The 24997-nt window shown below is 42.9% G+C and overlaps 1 protein-coding gene across 1 annotated transcript in view; it reads right to left on the bottom strand.

The window, feature by feature from the left end:
• LOC146785372 (eotaxin-like) overlaps positions 1 to 24997 on the bottom strand; it is a 265592-nt gene that overhangs the window by 137807 nt on the left and 102788 nt on the right. The window contains exon 2 of the mRNA XM_085634366.1: positions 21822 to 21942. Coding sequence (XP_085490492.1) covers positions 21822 to 21942 — 121 coding nt within the window. The remainder of the gene's footprint in view (positions 1 to 21821; positions 21943 to 24997) is intronic.

The raw sequence follows: 24997 nt of genomic DNA on the forward strand, positions 1-24997 counted from the left end.
CACTGCACTACCCTAAACTTTAAAACACTACCCCCAGCATGACCCCCTACACTACACAAACACCACTGCACTACCCTAAACCCTAAAACGCTACCCCAAGCACAACCCCCTACACTGCCCAAACACCACTGCACTACCCTAAACCCTAGAACACTACCCCAGCACGACTCCCTAGACTACACAAACACCACTGTACTACCCAAAACCCTAACACCCCCAGCACGACTCCCAGCACTACCCAAACACCACTGCCCTGCACTAAACCCTAAATCTACCCCCAGCATGAACTCCCACACTACACAAACACCAGTGTACTACCCTAAACCCTAAAACACTACCCCCAGCACAAACCCCTACACTACCCAAACACCACTGCACTACCCTAAACCGTAAAACACTAACGCCAGCATGACCCCCTGTAATCCCGCAGCGCATCCGAGCGGGATTTCCAAGATGGCGCCCGCGACCAGTCTCCCAGAAGGGGAGGTTAGCGGTCTAGTCGCAGGGACGCTAGGATACCAAGAGGGCGGAAGTAAAGCCCCGTCGGCGTTCGAGGAAGGAGAGGAAGAAGCCGAGACCGGAGGAGAGGAAAACGCCGACGCCGGGAAAAGAGAAGAGGACTTCGCTGAGGCGACAATAGACGGGGAGGCTACTGCGAAGGACAGAGAAGTAGGGGAGAGAGACCTGCAGAAATGGGAGACCCAGCTCCAGGTGCAGTGTGAGCACAAGAGAAGAGCAGAAGACACGACCCTACTGCCTAGAGGCACCACCTGCAGGTCTGACCGACCCAAGGAGGAGGAGGGCGGCAAGACCCCTACTGCCACGACCCAGGAGGGCCATGGCTGAAGGAAAGTACCTTTTGTTGAATACCTCAGCACAGGGTGGTGGAGACTGGGACACTAAGCATCTACGCTTAACTGCCTAAAAGGGGAACAGCACACTCCCTTCTTCGCACGTGTGAACCCTGGGGACCCTGAACTCACATCCCGGGTGATGGGTGACGGTATTTCAGGATAAGCAGGACAGCTTTATTGAGTTTGTTTTTATTCTCTTTATTTTGAGGGTCACTGCTCCGGTTTTCCCTCCTTGTGAGACGGACAGAAATAGAGGAGGAACAGACCTGGACATCGCCTACACCAAAGGAGAGAGGGCTTTCGGAGCACCTGGACATTATCTCCCCCCCTTCCTTTTGGACAAAAGAAAGGACAGTGTACAGCTCCCTAATACGGCCTTAGTCTGGTATTTCTCTGTAAAACGTTTCTATACAGTACCTGACCATTAAACATCCCCACGAACACCAGTACGGCCTGAGCGTCTCATTACTAGGGTGATCACACCCCCTACACTACCCAAACACCACTGCACTACCCTATACCATAAAACATGACCCCCTACACTACACAAACACCACTGCACTACCCTAAACCCTACAACACTACCCACAGTATATCCTAAACCCTAAAACATTACCCCCTATACTACACAAACACCACTGCACTACCCTAAACCCTAAACCACTACCCCCAGCATGACCCCCTATACTACCCAAACACCACTGCACTATCCTAAACCCTAAAACACTACCCCAGCATGACCCCCAAACTATACAAATACCTCTGCACTACCCTAAACCCTAAAACACTACCCTGAGCACGGCCCCCTCACAACACAAACACCACTGCACTACCCTAAACACTACATCTACCCCCAGCATGACCCCCTACACTACCCAAACACCACTGCACTACCCTAAACCCTAAAACACTACCCCCAGCATGACCCCCTACACTACCCAAACACCACTGCACTACCATAAACCCTAAAACACTACCCCCAGCACAACCCCCTACACTACACAAACACCACTGTACTACCCTACCCCTAAAATGCTAACCTCAGCATGACTCCCTACACTACCCAAATACCACTGCACTACCCTAAACCCTAAATCGGCCCCCAGCACGAGCCCCTACACTACCCAAACACCACTGCACTACCCTAAACACTAAAACACTACCCCTCGCACAACCCCCTACACTACCCATACATCACTGCACTACCCTAAACCCTAAAACACTACCCCCAGCACGACCCCCTACATTACTGCACTACCCTAAACCCTAAAACACTACCCCAGCATGACACCCTACAATACTCAAACACCACTGCACTACCCTAAGCCTTAAATCACTACCCACCGCATGACCCCCTACACTACCCAAACACCGTTGTACTACCCTAGACCCTAGAAAAGAAACCCCCACCCCATGCCAAATCCCCTTACCTCTCACTCCTCGTGGGGTTCCTCTCTCATCGTGGTTCCTTCTTCACGTTGTCTCTGAGGGGTGGTGCACGTCATTGCGAGGAAACGGAACAGCCTCTGTTTCCTTACAACGACATGGATCATCTACATGTTTTTTAGAATGCATGGTCATTTACCATACATACCTTTACAACAAAATTTGTTGTAAAGGCATGCATGGTAAATGACTATGCCTTCTAAAAAAATGCGTAGTAATGACTTTGCGATGTACAACGCATGCATGGTAATGCATGCGTTGTAATTGTATCCCAAAGTAAAAAAGTCGTTGCAACGGCTGTTTACCAATTGTAGCTGGCCCCTTTTCTTCAGTGAGTTATTTATTTGATAAATTAGGAGGAAGGAATGCGTTTTTTTTACTGAAAAGTGCATTCCCGGCTGTTGTATTGTGAGTGTCCATGTGGCCTGGTTTCACTTCCGGTGAGAGAGTGGAAGAGTCTGTTTGGATCTAAAGGAGTTCTGTTTTTGGACGGGGCCGGCGCGACACGTCATCAGAAAACACAGCTAATTGAAAGCGTCCTCCCTGAAATGTGGAGCGCTGCCATGAGAGGTCAACGAGTGTGCGTCCCACCGCAGTATGACCGTACTGCATGACCCATGTGCCGCCTCCAGGGTACGGGACGCAGAAGCGGCATCACAGGTCCTCTTGAAGACCGTTGCACCACTAATTCTACAGTTTGGAACTAGGGCATTTTAACCTCATTGTTCCTGCCAGATACAAAGAGAAGATCCTGTGTTAGTCAGTGCCCTCGTTACCTTTTTGTGGGTTGTGGTGCTTGTCACTTCGCTGCCCCACCTGTGCACACGACTGGGCACCCCACCTCGTGTGCCAAAATTAGGGCCTCTGCCCTCGGATCACTGGTTTCAGTTTCTGGAGTGGCAACATAAACAGTTGCTCACAAAGGACTAGCCTGAACACTTAGGTGAATATCCCCTGCACCAGCATTCCACGGAAATTCTTTCCTAGCTCTCCCATGTCGACAAGGATGTCATTATAGCACAGCTTGGCTTGCGTCACCGTATGACGTCATCGGAGCCATAAGAGGACCTTGTCGGCGTGCTGATGTCTGTTCCACCCATTTTTTCTGTGCCACCAAGGCAAACAGATGGACCGAGACATTTTCACATGTATACATAGTATTCTAAATATATATATATATATATATTCAATGAAAAAACCATAGGTTTTACAGACATTATAGTTAGGAATTAGCATTTAAAAAACCTTTGAAATTCACTAAAAAACCATAGGTTTCAGGGACGTTATAGTTAGTTGGACATTTGACTCATATAAAACCATAGAAATTCTGGCGTTATAGTTAGTTGAGCTAACTATAACTCGCACGCCCGCAATGCACTCCTGATGACGTCACATATAGCATCACTCATGACATGGTCAGTGACATCACTGATGACATCACTGATGACATCTCAAATGACATCACTGATGACATCATCCACGTGATAATCTGATGCACATACTGATGCCCTAATATAAACTTTGATACACCCACTCTAAAATACAGACTACTATTTTTGAAACCATACACACAACAATGTCAGATACTACATACCACCGATTATTTCCTAGGTCTACACACACATCCAGTCACGTATACATGCAGTTACTCATCAATACAGTACTATAATATGCACTCATACACCTATACATGCAGTCACACTCCACCACTCATCCATAGAGTTACTCACAAACCTAGTCAGTCATGCAAAAAATCAATCACATACCCATTTACTCATGAATACAGCTATACACACTGACTTTGTTATTTATACACACACCACATCACTTATTTATGCAGATACTAACACATACTTACTGTCTTATACAATCACAGATACAAGCAGACACTCATTTATACACCCACTCTTCAAATAACTTACTCTCACATATAGTCATTTATGTACTCCAACACTCACATATACTGCCTTAAAACATATGTTGTTAGTCACGCATATACCACTGAGACATTCATTCACTCACCAACTCACCCATACATACACTAACTCACCCATACAGCCCTTCCCAGATGCACTTTTGAATCCATACAACCAGTGAATCACCCACTCAGACATCTATGCAGAGTCACACACACACCCACCCACACACACAGACACTCAGGCACCCATTCAGATACTCAGACAACAAATCAATAACCCATATAGACAATCATGTAGCTACTCACCAACCCATGCAGTTGCTTACACATCAACTGAGAGACTAATACAGACTTTCACACAGTTTAGTCACTAACCCATGCATTTAGCAACACACGTTCAAATACTCACTTATACAGTCAGTCACACACCTACTAAATAATCACTTCAGGCACTTGTAAATCCACTCATTCTTCCATTCACCTTGCCATAGATATATATATGAAAAATATTTAAACTTTATAGAAACACACATTCACTGGATGATGTCATCAGTGATGTCATTTGAGATGTCATCAGTGATGTCATCAGTGATGTCACTGACCATGTCATGAGTGATGTAATATGTGATGTCATCAGCAGTGCATTGCGGGCGCGTCAGTTATAGTTAGCTCAACTAACTATAACGAGGGAATTTCTATGGTTTTATATGAGTCAAATGTCCAACTAACTATAAGGTCCCTGAAACCTAAAGGTTTTTTAGTGAATTTCAAAGGTTTTTTAAATGCTAATTCCTAACTATAACGTCTGTAAAACCAATGGTTTTTTCAGTGAATTTCAAAGGTTTTTTATATGTTAATTTCATATTTTAATATTTATAAAACCTATATTTATTCTATTTTTTTGTAATATTTTGGAACCCTATTATCCTTTTTGTTTTGAACTTTAAAAATGATGTAATGTTTTATACCTCCCCCCAAAAATATGTATATCTTTTTTTTTTAGGGAGAAAACTGGAGTCCCGTACCGGTAGTGTACCAAGCTCCATCAGCACGTGAATACTATCCGCCATATTGCTAAACTCATAAATGATGCGCATTTCGTATCCAAGGGGTTCATGGCACCACGTCCCGCATCACATTATATATGTATGAGGTCGCGCCAGTTGCTACTTTGGTATGCGACGGGTCAGTACCAAGCCACGCGTTACGTCATGTACGTATGGTGTCGTGCCCGCTGTGCGTTGCATATGCGATGAGTGCACGCTGCAAGGTCCTATGTTACGTCATAGACATATGGTGTTGTGCCGGGTATGCCAGTCCCTCATTTTTTTTTATGTCTCAAAACTATATGTAAATAAGTTTAAAGTGTATATGAGAGCAAGCGATAATGTAAAATGTTTTAAACATTTATATATTTCTAACTGTAATAAACTTATATTATGGTAAATATATTTTCTCAAAATCGCGTCGGTGCGGCCTCCTTGCACGCTTGGTGCGCGATTGCCATGTGACCTTAAAAAAAAGCATTTCATTGGTTCATAATATTTCCCATTGTAACAGTTGGACGACCCCACCCATTTTAGTCATTCTCTCTACAGCGTTTGATGAGAGACACCTCTTCTGCTCAGAGAGCTTTTTTGAAAAGTTTTTTGCTGTGTACACATATCTTATACTACACACAACATGCAACGATCATCTTGATCAATATACATGGTCTGTACAGTAGCCTTCCATGTGTGATGGCCATGCATCTGAAACGTTACATTAAAAAACAAATGTGCGTTACACGATGCCCCTGGTGTGTGTGTCTGTGCATTATTGTGCTGCCTTTCGGCCTGGTAATTGGTGGCTTGAAGGGGTATCATCAGCCACGGGCAGAGTGCACATCCTAGATCACATGTGACAAACAGTAAACAGAAATGTGTAGATTTGTGTTGCAGTATGCTCTGTTGTCAGGCTTTACCATACCAGTATAGTAGTGTGTCATATGTGAGACTTTCAGATTCACAATTGACATGCATTGCTTGACTGTAATGAGCGTTATCACTGTGTATGACGTAGCCTCACTGCAAATCCTTCCTCCATCCAAGCACATTCACATGTGTGCGCTTCGCGATAGGAACACTTTCAATAATACCACACACCATTGACATGCGTGTCTGCGCATATCCACAAGCTTGACAACGACATGTGATGTTGGCCATTCAATGTTTTCAGACAGCATCTCATTATCGATAGTTGCCGCCCTGCTGGTACATGCTATATTAATGTAAATTGCGGATTGTGCGATGTCAAAACTGCAACAGGGACACACACATAAGTACACTTCCTGGCCAGGCAGGAACTGAACAATGCCCAGGTCCCCGGAATAATTATTCACACCCCTACGCTGAACTGGCGTACGCAAGCCCAGACCACTTTGCGTACATATAAATAGGATAACGAAGACGCCACATGTCCCAATTCTTCCACACTGCCTTAGGTGATATGGCCGCATCCACGTCGCATATCACAATGCGCAATAAAAAAAGGGATCCATGAGGTGTACACCATCCTCGCAATCAAAACTTGATTTGAATTGTGAACCCTGCTGGCCTTCATGTTTGGACACACAACAATGACAGCAGGTGAGCAGTTGGGCCTGGGTGCACAGGGGCTGCAATTGAGCGCGGTGCTGCAGGAGGGGTGGGGTGCATCAGCCTGGGTGCGCAGGTGTAAACAAGCGATGTTGCCGTGCATAATGATGTGATCTCTGACCTCATTCAGTCACATCTTTGTCTCATTTTAAGGACCTGCTGGACTGTACTGCAGGCCTGAGCCAGTGGGCAGCGCTGCCCTACAGACACATGGCGTTGGCTTTTGGGGGACTGAAGTGAGCTGATTACTAAGTGTACATGCACACAGGCTTGCTCCAATGCATTACACACGCACATTATGCTTCTAGCATGTGCTCGGTTCCTTTGTATGTGAACGTTGGCATAACATATTATTATTTATCCTTATGTATTCTCTTACACTCCAACTCCTCTTTGAACCACGATTACCACTAACAGTTGGTAGATCGTACTTTAAGAAGTAAGGATGCACTCAACTGGTGTTCTCTATTAAGCTTGAAATAAACCTTCATTTACCTCAAGATGTTTCCAGCATTATATTGTTTCTCCCTTTTCAGACACTGAGTTAGTTGCACCAAAATCGGCGGAGCAGGTACTCAGCCCGTGATGATGCCCTGGGCATTCTGACGCCTTCCATCGTGGTATCAAGACATCGTCCCCGACCGGAGTCCTGCTATGCCACCCTGAGAGATGCACCCCGAAGTCGGAGCTCGCACCGGCACGTCGTTGGACACACCGGTGGTGGCAGGTGAGCTGTGAAGCCTCGGTGCCCAGAAGCTGCAATTGAGCACAGTGCGGGGGAAGGGGCTGGGGTGCAGCAGCCTCGGTGCACAGGTACAGGCAAGCAATATTGCCGTAGATAATAATGTAATCTCTGACCTCATTCATATCTCTGTTTCATTTTAAGGACTTGCTGGACCTCACTCTTTCTCGCGGACCCCAGCGTCCCACACACACGGGTGAAGGGAGGAGAACCGTGAGGGCTGGGTGCAGTAGGCCGATGCTCTGTCTCATCTTCCCTCTGTTCTTTTGACTCTCCCTCCCCTTCTCCCTTCCACCCACTCGCTCTCTGTCCCATTCTCACTTTCTTCCTTTCATTCTGACTACCTTTCTTTTTCTCGTGGACATGGCACACATACTTATGTTTCCTTTCTGTCTTGCAGGTTTTATATGCTGCTTCCAGAGGAGTCCCACCCACTTATTTCATGTTATACTGTCGTTTCTTCAAATAAAGTTGCATTTCCATTTATTTGTGTTGTTTTAATAAAGGTTATTTTTTTTACCAATAAATAAGTGAGTGTATGGGTCTTCTTTTTCTGACAACACTTGTCTGTAGTTTATTGTGAAAATTGGCGGTTGATTGGAGGTTATGAGGGAAAACATTTGTAATTTTGTGGTGCACCTACCAAATATAAACCAACAGACTATTACATAAATGAAGCCTGGGTAATTCTACAACTGCAAGGGTTCTATGAGTGTATCACTTTATAACACCATGAGTACTGCCCGTGTGATTACAGAACCAATAAGCCACTGCCTAGGGCCACCGAGGCTTCAGGGACTGGCGAGGCCCACCCTGCATATTTAAGTAAAGCCCCAGAGGGTGGCGATCCCCAGACTTGAGTTGGCCTCGAAACCTCCCGAACAATTAGTAAACAATACCCAGGGAGGTGGCGATCCCCTAGGCTGCGAAAAATCTCTGTGCCCTCCCGTGCCTAATTTACATGTGAGATTAAGGTCCCCAGTGCTGCAGAGACCCCAAAATATAATATTAGGATTGGCCCCGGAACATTACCCACCAGGGGGCTCATTTAAATGAACTGATGAGACCCTGCTTCATTTTTTTCCCTCCATTTTTACCATTCGGATCCGCTTTATTGAAGCAATATGAGCTTTTCCTCTTCTCGCTTCAACGAGGCAAGCAACGATTTGATATCACAGGGTGGAAGCAATGTTCCTGCCCTGTAATAGCAAACATAAATGTACCGCGGATGCACACCCAAGGACATTGTATGAGCTGCGCCTGGCAGGTGGCACTCCATAGGGCCATGATGCATTGGTTACTGCATAACTACAGAATTAGTATAAACGCATACTAACACTACTTGCACACGTGTAGTACAGCGAGCAGAGTGTAGTGAAGAAGCAGAGGAAGCCCAAAATCAAAAAATATAAATCCTACCAGAGGTCGGATGACATAGTCCGATGAGCCGATGACCGTGGGATGAGTAGAAACAGCTTCACAAAAAAAATGGGTCTTCAGCAGAACGCAAGGAAGCTTGAAATATTGCTGCCTTCTTTTTACCTTCTCCTGCTCGTTGCCAAATTTATGTAGTGAAGAGGCAGACAGCAGTGGATCCGATAAGTAGATTTATTGCAGAAAAAGAAGACACCTTAAACAGCCACCAACAGGAGCAGACAGCAAGGCAACCATCTTCTCCAGCACCGTGTACAAACTCCCCAAGATTCCCCTCATGACAGCCCTACATTCTAACATAACATACTTACATTCTAGTAGCATTACATACTAACATTCTACTATGACTTACATTGGAATACTACACAGAGCACATGGCTTTACAGCAATGAGCTTATGGTTTCATCCACGAGTCTTGAGACCGGTAGGGGTGAGTAGTTTGCTTCCCACTCCCTCTATTGTATAAATACAAACTAACACTACTTCCACAGGTATGCTACAGCGCCCAGAGCGCTTCACTTTACAGCAATGAGCTCACGGTTTAGGCTCACGGTTTAATCCCCAAGTCTTCAGACCAGTAGGGGTGAGTAGTTTGCTTCCCACTCCCTGTATAGTATAAACGCATACTAACACTACTTACACAGTTATACTACAGCGGCCAGTATACTACAGTGCCCACAGCCCATCACTTTACAGCAATTAGCTTGGTTTGATCCCTGAGTCTTCACACCGGTAGGTGTGAGTACCTCGCTTCCCACTTCTGGTATAGTATAAACGCATGGTAGGGGTCAGTAGTTCGCTTCCCACTCCCTGTATGGTATAAACGCCTACTAACACTACTTGCACAGGTATGCTACAAAGACCAGAGCACATCACTTTACAGCAATGAGCTCACAGTTTAGGCTCTCGGTTTCATACCCGAGTGTAGCAGCATCTCATCTAAGCACCATGTCACTCTGAGCAACAGCACACTTTCAGACCGGTAGGAGTGAGTACTTCACATCGCACTCCCCCACAGAGGTTACAGTGCTCCTATCCCCCTGTTTCCTACTCTTTTTGCCTTTTTGTCCCCTTACTCGTTTCAACGGAATCTCAAAATGGCTGCCAACACTTCCTAGTTGCAACAGCTCGTAGCCAATAATCAGCAAGCTCGTGCTCGAAACGCCTCAGCCAATCAGATTGCAGAATTCCCAAATATCGATGTCTATAGATTTCGATATTTCTCCAAAACTACTGAACGGATTTACACCAAGTAAGCAAAAGTGTGCTTTCTAGACCAGGACCCTTCTCCCTGCCAAATTTGGGGTAAATCCGTTCACCCGTTCGACTTGTAGCCTTGTCTAAAGTTTCCTATGGAAATTGCAGTGAGAAAACACGTTTTGTGACCCCCTCAGCTCCCCCTTGTCGAATCACCCCCAAACTTTCAACATAGGAGCTGATTAACCCTCGGAGGACAACCACGCTACGCTCGCGAAGTTTGTGTAGTTTGTGCTACTTCGCGCTACGCGAATTGCACGTAGCACAGTGCAAAATCGCGTAGCATAGTTGGCATTTTTTGCTCGCTCGTGGTCCTCAACGTCACGTTGGCGTCCACAAGCGAGCAAAATTACATCCCGGCGAGACTTTTTCCCCGTTCATGATCCGCAACATCAAGTTGCCGATCGTGAGAGTGGAAAATAAACCTTCCGGGGAGATTCTCAACACAGGGAGGTCAGGTTTCTCATTGCGAGTGGTCACGTATGCTCATGACCGCTTGCGATGAGAAACTACCAGTCCACGTTGAGAAAAATCTATTTGAGCGGCAGAAAACAACCGCTTGCACTGTGCAAGATGCTCTTTGCAATGATTGCACAGTGCGGACAAGCATCCGGCACTGTGCAATCATCGCGAACAGCGTACTACGCAGTTCGCGTAGTGAGAAGTGCACTTTGCGTAGCTACTTGTAGTGTTACTACGCTAACTACGCCCAGGGTTAGAGCTGATATGAACAAAGAAGTAGTTTGGAAAATTTCATGAACATTCATCAAACAACGCCAAAGTTATAAGCAAAACAAAAAATGCTCTTCCTATGGAAACTTGTTCCTAACTATAACTACCTACTGGCGACCACCAGTAGGTAATATAGGTAGGTAGGTAAAGCTTTATTCGATATAAAATATCATAAAAGCACAACATACAGTGATAAAAAAAGGATCAAGATAGACATAAAAACAACAACAATGATCGTGAACATCTTAAAAAGTTATAAAAACGGTTAAGAACAGCATATAGGAAACAGAGACAAAGTGCTTAGTGACTTAAAGTTCGTTAAAGTGCAGATAGTGGTCGATCACAAAAGTGGATCAATGCAGTTGCGCTGAAATTTTTTTCTTACGCAATAGCCAAGCACAGCCCAAGTACTTGGCAATGCCGCAGACAATAGTAAGGGACGAGGTATCAGTCTGCAGAATGCGTAGCACAGTACGATAGTCACGGCATCCCAACATTCTACAGATCGGACGTAACCATTTGGCTCTTGGCCTTCGATAATGGTAGCAAGCAAATAAGAAGTGAGGAGTAGACTCACTAGGTGCTGTGCAGCTCGGACAACCAGCAGATGAAGGTAAGGATCCCTTCCAGCCAGCAGTCACACAATTAAGGGGGAGGGACCCTAATCTGAAACGTACATACAGGGATCTGTCCAGTGGGGACTGGATGAAGTCAAGGTATGCCTCCAGTTTACAAAAGGGCTTATGTTCGAAGAAGGCCTCACTCAGCTTCCCCAGTTTGGGATTATTCAGATCTCTTGTATTTACCCAACTCCAATAAGCTTCCTTAAGATCCTGTTTCGGAGGGGGTACCTGGGATACCCAGGAGTCTTCATAGCCAATAAATTTCAGTGTTTGCTTTATGTGAGTGAACCATTTTAACCTCCGCCCAGTGTCTGCTAATAAGAGATCATTTAAACCTGCTGCATATTTAGCAAGTTCAGGGGTCCTCCGCAGTCTTGCCCAGAATAATAGGGGTCGTAGACGTGCAATGTCCTGAATAGAGTGTCTCCCCAGGTCATGCAGCAAAGGTTTTAGGGGGGATGATGTTGGGACAGAGATGAGGTTCCTCATAAATTTGTTCTCCGAGACAACCAAATTGTGAATGTTTTCATGGCCCCAGATTTCAGCCCCATACATAGAGCTAGACAGTGCCTGAGCCTCATATACCACAAGAGCCGGTGCCACAGGTCGACTAGTAGAGAGATGTTGTTCTCTTATAATGGCACCGGAAACCCTCTTGTGGCACAGAAGCATCTTAGTCAGATGTGCACTCCAGTTCATCCCTTTTGCAATACGTATCCCTAGATAATCAAAAGAATCTACAATGTCTAGGGGAGTGCCATCAAGAGTAAAAGTATAGCTAAAACATCTCGGAGGGTTTATAACCATTAGTTTAGTTTTTTCGGTATTAATAATGAGCCCATAGGATTTGCAAAAAGAGGCAAATCTGTCTAGGTTTCTTTGTAGGCCAGCCGGGGATTTTGAAATCAGGAGAGTGTCGTCGGCGAACAGGAGGGTGGGGATCTTTTCGCCAGCCAGGACTGGCGCGTCGGCAGGGACCTCTCTGAGGAAGTCCACCACCCCGTTAATGTATAGAGAAAACAGGGTGGGAGCCAGCACGCAGCCCTGGCGTACCCCCTATTCACCGCGACACTCCCTGTAAGCTGGCCCTGGGCCCCCCATCTAATATTGGCATGATTATTTTCGTGTAAAAGCTTTAAAAAGGCAAGAATCTCATGGGGAACACCTAATTGAAATAAAACCTGCCACAAGCGTTGGCGGGGAATTAAGTCGAAAGCCGACTTTAAATCAATAAAAGCTAAATATAGGGTTCCCTTGCCTAGAACTACCGTTTTCCAATATATCATAAAAAATCTAAAAACTTGATCCATAGTGCCTACCTTTTGTCTAAAACCTGCTTGGAAGTGTGATAAAACATCCCCATTCTCAATCCAGCATCTCAGTCTCATTAGGAGAACCCTGTCAACCACTTTCAGTATTACGTCAATTAGACTGATGGGTCTATAGTTAGCAGGGTCCTCCTTGTTGCCTTTTTTAAAAATTGGTACCACCACCGCGGCTTTCCAGGACTCAGGTACTATGGAACCCTTAGCTATGGCGTTCATGACAACAGCAATAAATGAGGCCCAGGGAATTGGGTCGTGTAGAAGAAGATCACCTGGTATGCCATCAGGCCCAGCCGCCTTACCGGGGGCAATACTTTTGATGGCCAAAATAGTTTCGTGGGTCCCAAAGTTAGTCTCCGCTGGGAACTCAACAATGGGTGGCAAATCATCCGCCACCGATGTGTCAGAGACAATATCACCCTCATATATAGCAGAGAAATGGTCGAACCATTGCAGCTCCGCTATATGATTTGGGATGCTTATTGTTTTGGCCCTTTTGGCTCTGTTCAAAATGTCCCAGAAGGCTGTAGAATTCCGATTTAGAGCCGCCTCCTTGAGTTCCTGCCAATGATTTTCTTCCCATTCCCGTTTGGCGTCTTTCAGGGATCTTGAATAGTCTTGTCTTGCCTTACTGATTTGATTTCTATCCTGTTTCCTTAGGGCTTGGGACAGGGTGACTCTGGCCTTTTTGCAACCTTTAGAGTACCAAGGGTTTCCGCTCCTCGAGGAGTCCACCTTGGGACGGGCTTTCTCCCCCAGAATAAAGAAGTCCCCTATTTTACTGATGGTGTCAAGATAGACAGAAGCTATGAGGTGGGGATCATCCATTTTGGTGCTGGCATCGCAGAGTTCGGTGTGTTTTCTAGCTAAAAGCTCTTTGATCGAAGCGAGCTTCTCCTCATGTTGGGAGATCCCATGCCATTTAAGGCATCGACAGCACCCTGCCAGTGATACCTCCTTGGTTGCCATTAGGGGGGGTAATATATACAAATGCACAACCAATAAAGGCATAAAGAAATAGCAACAGATCAAGCATTTCTCACTATTAAAACATACGCATGATTAAGACATATTAAAAACATTCATGCCAAACAGTAATAGCATCTTTTTGGTAGAAACAGGTGGACAAAGGGGAGGCGGGTGTTACAGTGAGGAATCCACAGGCAGATACTGTATCCACCAGAAAAAGCATTACCGAAGGTAAGTAACTTGTTCTTCTGATGGATACTTCTGCCAGTGGGTTCCTCACCTTTTGAATAGAATCCCCAAACCGCACCTCACCTGGAGGAGGGTGTTCACCTGACCGGACCACACAATCTTGCAAAACAGATCAAGCAAAATGGCCATCCCTCCTAACCTCCGAATCCAATAATAATCGAATAATTTTTTGGTGAAATTATATTGAAAATAATACTTTAAAAATACTTTTATTAATACATTTAGACAAACACTTAAAGGCAATCTTTTATTTATAATTAATTTAAAGATATTTCATGCTTTACAAATTACACCGAAGTCGCGACCCCAGTGCGACTTTTCAAAATGGCTACCAGAATGCGCGTAGCCATCGTGTAGGGTGCGCGAAGGGCGCGTGATTTCTGTATAATATTTTAAAAAAAAAGATTGACTATAGTTTTCCGAACTAAAATGTTATCACAAATTTTTTAAATATATTTATATATATGTATATATAAATAGAAAATTTTAAAAAAACATAGATTTGAGTACATTAGACTTGCAATTTATTTTTTTTAAAAACCTTTGAAATTCACTGAAAAAAACAATGGTTTCAGGCACGGTATAGTTAGAAATTAGCATTTAAAAAACCATAGACATTCACTGAAAAAAACATAGGTTTCAGGCATGTTATAATTAGAAATTAGCATTTAAAAAATGATAGAAATTCACAGAAAAAAACGTAGGTTTCAGGAACGTTATAGTTAGTTGGACATTTCACTTGTATAAAACCATAGAAATTCTGGTGTTATAGTTAGTTCAGCTAACTATAACTCGCGCCCCCGCAATGCACTGCTGATGACGTCACATATTACATCATTCATGACATGGTCAGTAACATCACTGATGAAATGTCAAATGACTAACCCTGGGCAATGAACTCCGCTCCACTCTCGGAGTTTGCGGAGATTTGTTAACTACGCATTCCAAGAAAAACAAGTAGTCAGGTAAAGAATCCACCACGTAGTCAGCTTCTAAACTGCACCCACAAATGCTTTGACAAAGCAACTTTACAAGTTAAAAAGCATTTTAAAGCAATTTCAAAGTTCACAAAAGTGAACTTTGAAATTGAAATATCAGGCAATGAGAGAGGTTATGATTTCGGGGTCCCTCCTAACCTAGGGGGCGGACCAAGCAGATGCCTTGAACACAAAGAGCATATCATGCTGAACGATTTAGTGGTGTTCCCGTCCTCTTAGGACCACCACAAGCATAGTTATGGGCAAAAATACAATCCCAACCAAAGGCCCTGCTAAGCATTATGGGACGAGATTAGCAGTGGGCAGTGATATAGTATCCAATATCAAAATAATTCTACAAAGAGCTGCAGTTCAACTCGTTGTTACTAGGTGCCCCTCACGAGTCAAATGCAAAAGCATTGAATCAAGTTGCAGTTCCACTAGTCGTTACTAGATGTCCCTCACGAGTCAAATGCAAAAGAAACACTTTCATGAAGCTGCAGTTCAGCTCTTTGTAGAATTTATAGTATTAGCTCTCAGCTCAGGGTTTCAGTGCTCTTGCATTTGACTTGTGAGGGACATCTAGTAACGACTAGTGGAACTGCAGCTTGATTCAATGCTTTTGCTTTTGACTCGTGAGGGACACCTAATAACAACGAGTTGAACTGCAGCTCCTTGTAGAATTATTTTGATATTGGATACTATAATATTCACTACCCACTGCTAATATTGTCCCATAATGCTTTTCAGGGTCTTTGGTTGGGTTGGGATTGTATTTTTGCCCATAATAACTGTGCTTGGGGTGGTCCTAAGAGGATGGGACCACCACTGAACCATTCAGCATGATATGCTCTTTGTGTTCAAGGCATCTGCTTGGTCCTCCCCCAAGGTTAGGGAGGATCCCAAAATCATCAGATCTCTCACTGCTTGCTAAATTATCACTTTTACTTTTGTGAAAAGACTATATGCATTTTAGCATGTAAAGACAGACAAATCCTAAACTTACTACCATTTTGGTATTCACAGAAGGCACTTACTCATTTTGGTATTCACAGAAGGCACTTACTCATTTTGGTATTCACAGAAGTTAGGAGTCCTAACTTTAGGACTCCTAAATGCCTTCTGTGAATACCGAAAGTCTTAAAATTAGGATTTTTCTCAGTTTAGTAGTATTATAGTTAGGACTCCTAACTTTAGGACTCCTAAATGCCTTCTGTGAATACCGAAAGTCTTAAAATTAGGATTTTTCTCAATTTAGTAGTAGTAAAGTTAGGACTCCTAACCTTAGGACTCCTAAATGCCTTCTGTGAATACCGAAAGCCTTAAAATTAGGATTTTTCTCAGTTTAGTAGTAGTATAGTTAGGACTCCTAACTTTAGGACTCCTAAATGCCTTCTGTGAATACCAAAAGTCTTAAAATTAGGAATTTTCTCAATTTAGTAGTAGTAAAGTTAGGACTCCTAACTTTAGGACTCCTAAATGCCTTCTGTGAATACCGGAAGCCTTAAAATTAGGATTTTTCTCAGTTTAGTAGTAGTAAATTTAGGAGTCCTAACTTTAGGACTCCTAAACTGAGAAAAATCCTAATTTTAAGACTTTGGGTATTCACAGAAGGCATTTAGGAGTCCTAAAGTTAGGACTCCTAACTTCTGTGAATACTGAAGTGAGTAAGTGTCTTCTGTGAATACCAAAATGAGTAAGTGCCTTCTGTGAATACGAAAATGGTAGTAAGTTTAGGATTTTGTCTTAAGTTAGTTCTGTGAATCGGGCCCAGAGATACTTGTTATTCTGCCAAAAATATATGAGGTCTCTGTTAGCGGAACAATTCACATATTTTTTGTTCAACTTTGTGGACTTCTGCGTAGTAGTTCTCCATTAACTACGCCCACCCTTACAAATTACATCACTGATGACATCATCCAGTGACTGTGTGTTTCTGTAAAGTTTAAATTTGTTTTATATATATGGCAAGCTGTATTAAAGAATGAGTGGGTGTATAAGTGTCTGTATGGAAGATTTAGTAGGTATGTGATTGACTGTACAAGTGAGTGATTAAATGTGTCTTACTGAATGCATGGGTTAGTGAATAAACTGAGTGAAAGTCTGTATCAGTCTGTCTGTTGTTGTGTAAGCTGCTGCATGGGTTGGTGAGTAGTTGCATGAGTGTCTATATGGGTTATTGATTGCTTGCCTGAGTATTTGTATGGCTGCCTGAGTGTGTGTGTGGGTGGGTGGGAGGTGTATGACTCTGTGCATAGATGTGTGAGTGGTTGATTCACTGGGTGTATGGGTTCAAGAGTACATGTGGAAACAGCTGTATGGGTGGGTGAGTGTGTGTATGGGTGTGTTGGTGAGTGAATGGATGTCTCAGTGGTACATGTGCAAGGAACTACATATGTAAAAGGCAGTATATGTGTGTGATGGTGTATATAAATAACTATATGTGAGAGTCAGTAATTGTGAGAGTGGCTGCATGGATGAGTGTGTATTTGTATCAGTGAGTCTATAAGAGAGTAATTATGTGTTAGTATCTTTATGAATAAGTGAGGTGGTGTCTGTATAACTGTATAGGTGAGTAAATGGAAGTATGATTGATTCTTTGCATGATTGACTAGGTGTGTGAGTAACTCTGGATATGTGGCAGTGTGTGAGTGTCTGTATAGGTGTATGAGTGCATATGATAGTGTTAAATTGATGAGTGACTGCATGTATGAGTAACTGTATGGGTGAATGAGTGGATGTGTGTGTAGACCTAGGAATCAGTCAGTGTGTATTTAGTAACTGGTATTGATGTGTCTATTTTTTCAAAAATGGTAGTCTGTATTTTAGAGTGGGTGTATCAAAGGTTATATTCAGGCGTGAGGAGGTGCATCAGATTTTCACGTGGATAATGTCATCAGTGATCTCATCAGTGATGTCATTTGACATGTCATCAGTCATGTCACTGACCATGTCATGAATGATGTATTATGTGATGTCATCAGCAGTGCATTGCGGGGGCGCGAGTTATAGTTACCTGAACTAACTATAATGCCGAAATTTCTATGGTTTTATACAAGTGAAATGTCCAACTAACTATAACGTTCCTGAAACCTATGTTTTTTTCAGTGAATATATATATATATATATATATATATATATATATATATATATATATATATATATATATATATATATATATATTACCTACTGGCGGTCGCCAGTAGGTAGTTATAGTTAGGACCACGTTTCCATAGGAAATCCGCAACATTCTATTTTGAATAACTTTGGCGCCGGTCAACGAATCCTCGCAAATTTTTCAAAATAGGTGGGGCGCTACGCTCCGCTCCTACCCTGAAAGTCTCGGGGGGATTCGTCAAGCGGGGGCTGAGATAAAAGGGGGGTCACAAAACGCGTTTTTCCCATGCATTTTTCCATAGGACCTTTAGACACAGCTACAGCCCGAACGGCTGAACAGAATTACTAGAAATTTGGCAGAGAGGTAGTCCTCAGGTCAAGGAAGTGCCTTTTGTAGGTTTGGTGTAAATCTGTTCAGTAGATTCTGAGAAAATAGCCTTTAAATCAATATATATATCTGAGCCAGCTTACGGTGCGCTTACGGTACGCTTACCGTACGCGTACGGTGGCGTGCGCGAGCGCGATTCTGATTGGCTCTTAGATCTTAGTAAACATTCGAATAGGCCAAAACCAGGAAGCGGCGGCCGCCATTTTCTCTCTCGCACTGAGAGTGTGGATTAAAATACAAAGCACAAAAACATGTAAAGGGGCTGTTTGGACAGCTCCAAAACACCTAGCCATGTTGAGGGAGTCCCCAAAGATCCCCCAAGGCCAAAAACGGAATTTTTATTTTTTCGCTAATTTCGCCGATTACGCTTACCATACGCGTACGGTAAAAAGATATTAAAAAAAAAAAAATTATCCACACTCTCCCCACCCCGTGTGCAAAAAGTGCCCGAAGGGCACCATTTGTGCATGGGTTATAAGAGGTGAGAAAAATTTAAATATTACCTTTCAAAACGAAGTGCATCATATGTCCTCTATGTGCGCACGGTGTGCGAAGCGCATCGTGCGTACATGGCCCATCTAGCGTAACGTGGGCACGCGGTGCGCGTAGCACACCGCGTGCCCACCGTGCGTGCACGGCACTAACTGCGTAAAGTGGGCGCGCGGTGCGCGAAGCGCACCGCGTGCTCACTGTGCACGCACGGTGCGCGAAGCGCACCGTGCGCGCACGGAACGAACTGCGTTAAGTGGGCGCGCACGCCACGAATGGCGTAAAGTAACTTAGCATTTAAAAAACCGTACAAATTCACTGAAAAAACCATAGGTTTCACACACGTTATAGTTAGGAATTAGCATTTAAAAAACCTTGCAAATTCACTGAAAAAACCATAGGTTTCACACATGTTATAGTTAGCGGAAATTTTACTGATAAAAAACCAATGAAATTCCCCCGTTATAGTTAGTGCAGGCAACTATAACTCACGCGACCGCAATCTTCTGCTGATGACATATGTGTCTTTATGAAAAAAAAATATTTGTAATATATGTATAGCTAAAAATTTATGGAAGAAGACATGGGCAAATAAGTGTCTAAATACAGTATTAGCATCAGCAGAGGATTGCGGTCGCGTGAGTTATAGTTGCCTGCACTAACTATAACGGGGGAATTTCATTGGTTTTTTTATCAGTAAAATTTCCGCTAACTATAACATGTGTGAAACCTATGGTTTTTTCAGTGAATATAGACAAGTATATACATATATTAAAAAGGGAGGCCTGGGAAGTCTAGTAAGCAGTTTAAAACTGCTCTTCCAGTCTCCAGTGGCAAACTTGGAGATATGTTTTAATTTGTCACACTAAGGGTAGAGTGACACAATAAGTGCAATAAGTGCTGCCGCATTGGAGGTACTCCTGGCATCATATACTAGGGACTTACTAGTAAGTTAACTTATGCTAATTAGATATAGGCCAATCCAACACATACTTTTAACGGTCAGAACGCCGGCACAGACTGAGGGCTGCTTAGCAGGCCGCAATGCACTCTTAGAGTCGAAAAACCAGCAGCATCAGTCCAAAACTTTGGGGTGATCATGCAAAAAATGCATTTCCGTACAGTTGCTATGTTAGCCATATCATTAATTTTGACCAGGATAAACTGACATAAAACAAATCCAATTGCCCACTTCTTTGAAGATGAATTCAGACATCACCTTTTCCTAAATTGGGTTATCTGTCTATCATCTCACCGTATACACCTCAAAACTGGTAACAGGCAGCTTTGCCAAATTTGAAAAGCATTTTACCACATTAACCAGCAGATGTCATGACCAGAGTGCTATGGGAAAGTTAAGAGCATCTGTTCTTTTATTTCTGGTAAAGTATCCAGCAGAATGGCTGGATATGAATGTTGAAAGGAGTTGATAAAACAGAATGACAGAAATCAGGAAAAATAACTTTTTCGTCCTTCCTTGACCCTTTCTCGAGTTACAATTCTTCAACAGTTACTGTTGATTTCATGAAGTTGCACCCATAAATTGTTTAGGACCATTTTGTCCAAGGTATAGTAATGTATGATAATCATGGTCTTAGGAGGACGTGTTCTAATTTAATCAAATATTTTATAGTGTCCTTGGTGAAACCTCCACAAAGATTTCACAACATCGTGACTCAAACAACACTGGAGCTAATGCCACAAAATCATTATTACTATCGTATATGGATCGAGGGAGTTCTAGAAATGGCCCAAGGATTGTCTTTCTATTTTCTGAATATAGTTAACTATCTTACTGGGAACATCCATTACAACGCAGTCTTTACAACAGCTTACCTTTAAAACGCAACTGTTACAATGCAACTGCCTTCACATCGCATGCCAATACACTGCACGCCATTACAATGCATGTCACTACAACGCATGCCATTACAACGCATATCATTACAACGCATGTCATTACAATGCATTATAAGGTAAGTAATGGAGATTTCTTTAGTATTAAGGTGGGTATGGGTTTTGGGGTACATGGAAATAGTAATGTTTACCCCTACAGTATCCAACACTTTCCCTACTGTTGCACTCACTGGAGTGGAAATAGTAATTTTTAGCCCTACATTATCCAACACTTAGTAATTTTTACCCCTACACTATCCAACACTTACCCTACTGTTGCCCTAAAAGTATTATGCATTGTAATGGTATGGGTTGTAATAGTATGCATTGTAATGGAATGCGTTGTGATGGTAGTTTGTGAAAAAACGTTGTAAAAACATGCAATGTAATGTTAGTTGGGATGTAAAGGCTGTGTTGTAAAAACATGAGTTGTAATTGCATGCGTTGTACAGTCATATATTCCTCTTACTCCATGTGATACTTGTCATCATAGAAGACCTCTTGCCAACCTTAAAGGTTTGTTTGCTTGGCCCCTGCTTACTTTCCACTAGAGATGGTGATGCAATGAAAATCAACTCTGAAGTAGTTTGTAAGAGACTAGAACAATTTTTCATAGATAATCTACTATTATGTCAGGGTGGTTTTGTACTGCTTGGAACCAAGAACATGTGTCGCACTTTACAAAAATTATAAATAAAAAAATGCATGGCTTTCTTCTAATTGCAAAGATAATCGTACCATAAGTGTGAACACTTTTTAGAATACTCACATAACAGCCTTCACACAGGGATGTAGGGCAGCCTGTTGTTTCACGTGCGTAATAGGGTACGGGAAACGACTTCCAGAGACAGATTTGCAGCAGTGAGTTTCCACTTTGCTGGGCCGGAAATCTAGGGGAAGAGACAGACAGTTTTGAATCCTTCTCCGAATCTCAGTGCCTCTTGTGCATTCAGCAAAAAGTGAGCTCACAGACATTTGAACTTGGGAATGTGAGCAAAACACACATTTGAACATACAGTACAGTATGTATTATTCATATCGGAATGGGGAGTATTTCTCTTCTGTTCTTATTAATATTATTAGGTAGTGGCTAAAGACAGTCTTAGACCTATTTTTTCCAATATTTTACTTGCACTTAGAGTTGGCTTGGGGTCAATCACTTGGTCATGATTGGATGGCTTTGTGTTCTATCCCACTTGTCTGCCCTTGCCTGCCAATGATTTAATGACTTTCCTCCATATCCTTTTGTTCTTCAGATCAAGCTAATAGATCAAGACTATGCAGGAGCTATTGGCTAAGCCAATTTGTTTTAGCAATGTTGAACACCAGCGTGGATACTGTTCAGCATGGTGAAAAGTTAGTGGCATACAGGAGAGTGGAGTGGAAGAGAGTGGTATAGAGTAGAGTGGATTGTTGTGGAGTGGCATGGAGTGAAGCGGAGTGCCATGGAGTGGCATAGAGTGGAGTGGTATAGAGTGTTGTGGAGTGTCATAGAGGGAGTAGAGTGTCATAGAGTGGAAGGGCATAAAGGGTAGTAGAGTGGCGTAGAGTTGACTAGAGTGTCATAGAGTATTCTAGAGTGTCGTAGAGTGGAATGGCATAGAGCAGAGTAGTGGAATGAAGTAGAGTGGCATTGAGAAAGTTCCATACAGCATCATAGAGTGGAGTAGAGTGTGTAGTAGAATGTTGTGTAGTGGAGTAGAGTGTTTTAAAGTGGAGTGGCATAGAATGGAGTGGTGCACAGTGGGGGGCATGGAGTAGTGCATGGTAGAGTGGAGTGGTGAAGCGTGGAGTGGAATGGTGCAGGGTAGAGTGCAGTGGTCTAGAGTAGAGTGGCGTAGAGTGCAGTGGTGCAGAGTAGATTAGAGTGGCATAGAGTGGATTGGCATACAGTGCAGTGGTGTAGCGTGTAGTGGCAAAGAGCGCATTGCTGTAATTGGTGCAGGGTGCAGTGAAGTAGCGTAGAGCACAGTGAAAGATCTTTATTGTTTCAGTTAATAAAAACCATACAATATGGAAAATAGTTATACCCTCTATATCTTCAAATTTTTAGCTAAAGATTTCATAAGAAAATTATTAGAAGGTTAATTAATGAGAAAATATACAGTGTTGCTGACCTTCTAAATAAAAACAAGACATAAAATCCTTTAAAAACCCATCTATGAACCTTACCTAACATATTAAAACCACAATACATGGTCCGATTTAAATTTGCAGAGAAACTGAGCTTCCATCAGTCCCAATATTGGAGTCAAGAGTGCTATTGCTGCTACCACTTCTTATTTGTTCCTAACTGAGGTACTTAAAAATTCTTTGGTACTTGCATATACTACACAATCAACGGCATGGTGAATTTTTTGTCCATTTTCATTATTATCTGTTTACAGTTTAAAAGGGGATCCGTTGAGTCTAAACCCTTGATTATTGCAGATCTGCGAGACCTAATCCATCTATCATTAAATGCCTTTTTTTTAAAAAACACAAATGAGACGACTTTAAACAAGGACATGTGCAAATAAGATGAATGAAGTCTTGCTTCTCTGCACCACATAGTGTGCATAATATAGGACCATCGTATCTCTATATGTGCTGATCCGCTAAGCTTGTTAGGAGCCCAAACCTGGTGGCCATATGTTTCCGTTTTAGGTAGTATGAATATGTTGTGTTCAGATAGTCCGCCATACGTAATTTTGTATAGGACTGTAGTACCTTCCAGGCATGAGACCTCTTTGCAAATTTATTTTTGTCCTCTACTAATGAAAGTAGTTTTGCCATTTTATTTGCCACCTTACGAAAAACAGGAAAAGAGGGGGACTATGTCCAGAGACTTTGGTCTTTGTTTCTTCCAAGGCCAATTTCAAAAACTTGCCATAACTAGAGTGCTGATCTTCTTTCTGGGCCAGCCACAAGGCATCGTGTAGGTCATTCGCTCGACTTAACCAGATTTTGTACTAGCTTTTGACATACGCATAGGATCTCCCAATCTCTTGATGAATCCGGCCAAATTCCAGTCTCACCTGCACTGGCAACGCATTCTGTGGTAACTTAAAAACCCTTTTGTGTGCTTTCAGTCGTATCTTGTCCAACAGTTCAGCATCTGTACCGTGTAGAAGGATGCTTGCGTACTCCACTGTCGGCATCAATTTGGCAGGTATTACGGCAAACAGTGGCTTTAAAGATGGACCCTTTAGCTTTTTTGAGAGGACACAAAATGCATAGATTAGGCCGTTACCTTTTGTTTCCAGATAGTTTTTATGTTTTTGGAAATTTAAAAGATCATCACTGTACACCCCTACATAGTTGTAGTTATTAACTACCTCTAACGTTATTTCTAACAGCCTGACAGGGAATTTGCGTCCCGACCGCTTTGCAATAGTCATCGTTTTTGTTTTCTTTGTGTTGATTTCCGAGGCATTGTCATTTGCAAATGTTGCTAGCTTGTTTAATGATCTTTGTAGGCCAACTCATGTCAGGCTGAGTAAAACTATATTATCGGCGTAGCAAAGATGTCTTATCGGCAATAGGCCCAGACGTGGTAGATGAGAATTTGTCTCTTTTAGTCGTATTGAGAGGTCCGCCAGAAAGAGATTAAATAAATGGGGGGCTAGTACGCAGTCTTGCTTTAGCCCTATTGCCGTGTGGATTACCCTTGTAATTCCCGTACCATCTGCAATTTTTATTCTTATCCAAGTTCCAGTATACGATTGAATTATGGCACGCAATTTTAATTCTGGGAGACCCATCTTCTTCAATTTACATCACAGTAGACCTCACTCTATGCTGTCAAATGCTGCTTTAAAATCAATAAAACAGAGCAGTAATTTTAAATTCAGACGTTTATATCTTTCTGCATGTGCAATCATGGTCAAAGCAAGTATGTTATTTGCTGTTCCGAACCCCTTACAAAAACCTGCTTGGTTCATTGGAATCAACTTATTTTTAGTA

Source organism: Triturus cristatus, chromosome 11, assembly GCF_964204655.1.
Source record: "Triturus cristatus chromosome 11, aTriCri1.1, whole genome shotgun sequence".
Classification (NCBI taxonomy): domain Eukaryota; kingdom Metazoa; phylum Chordata; class Amphibia; order Caudata; family Salamandridae; genus Triturus; species Triturus cristatus.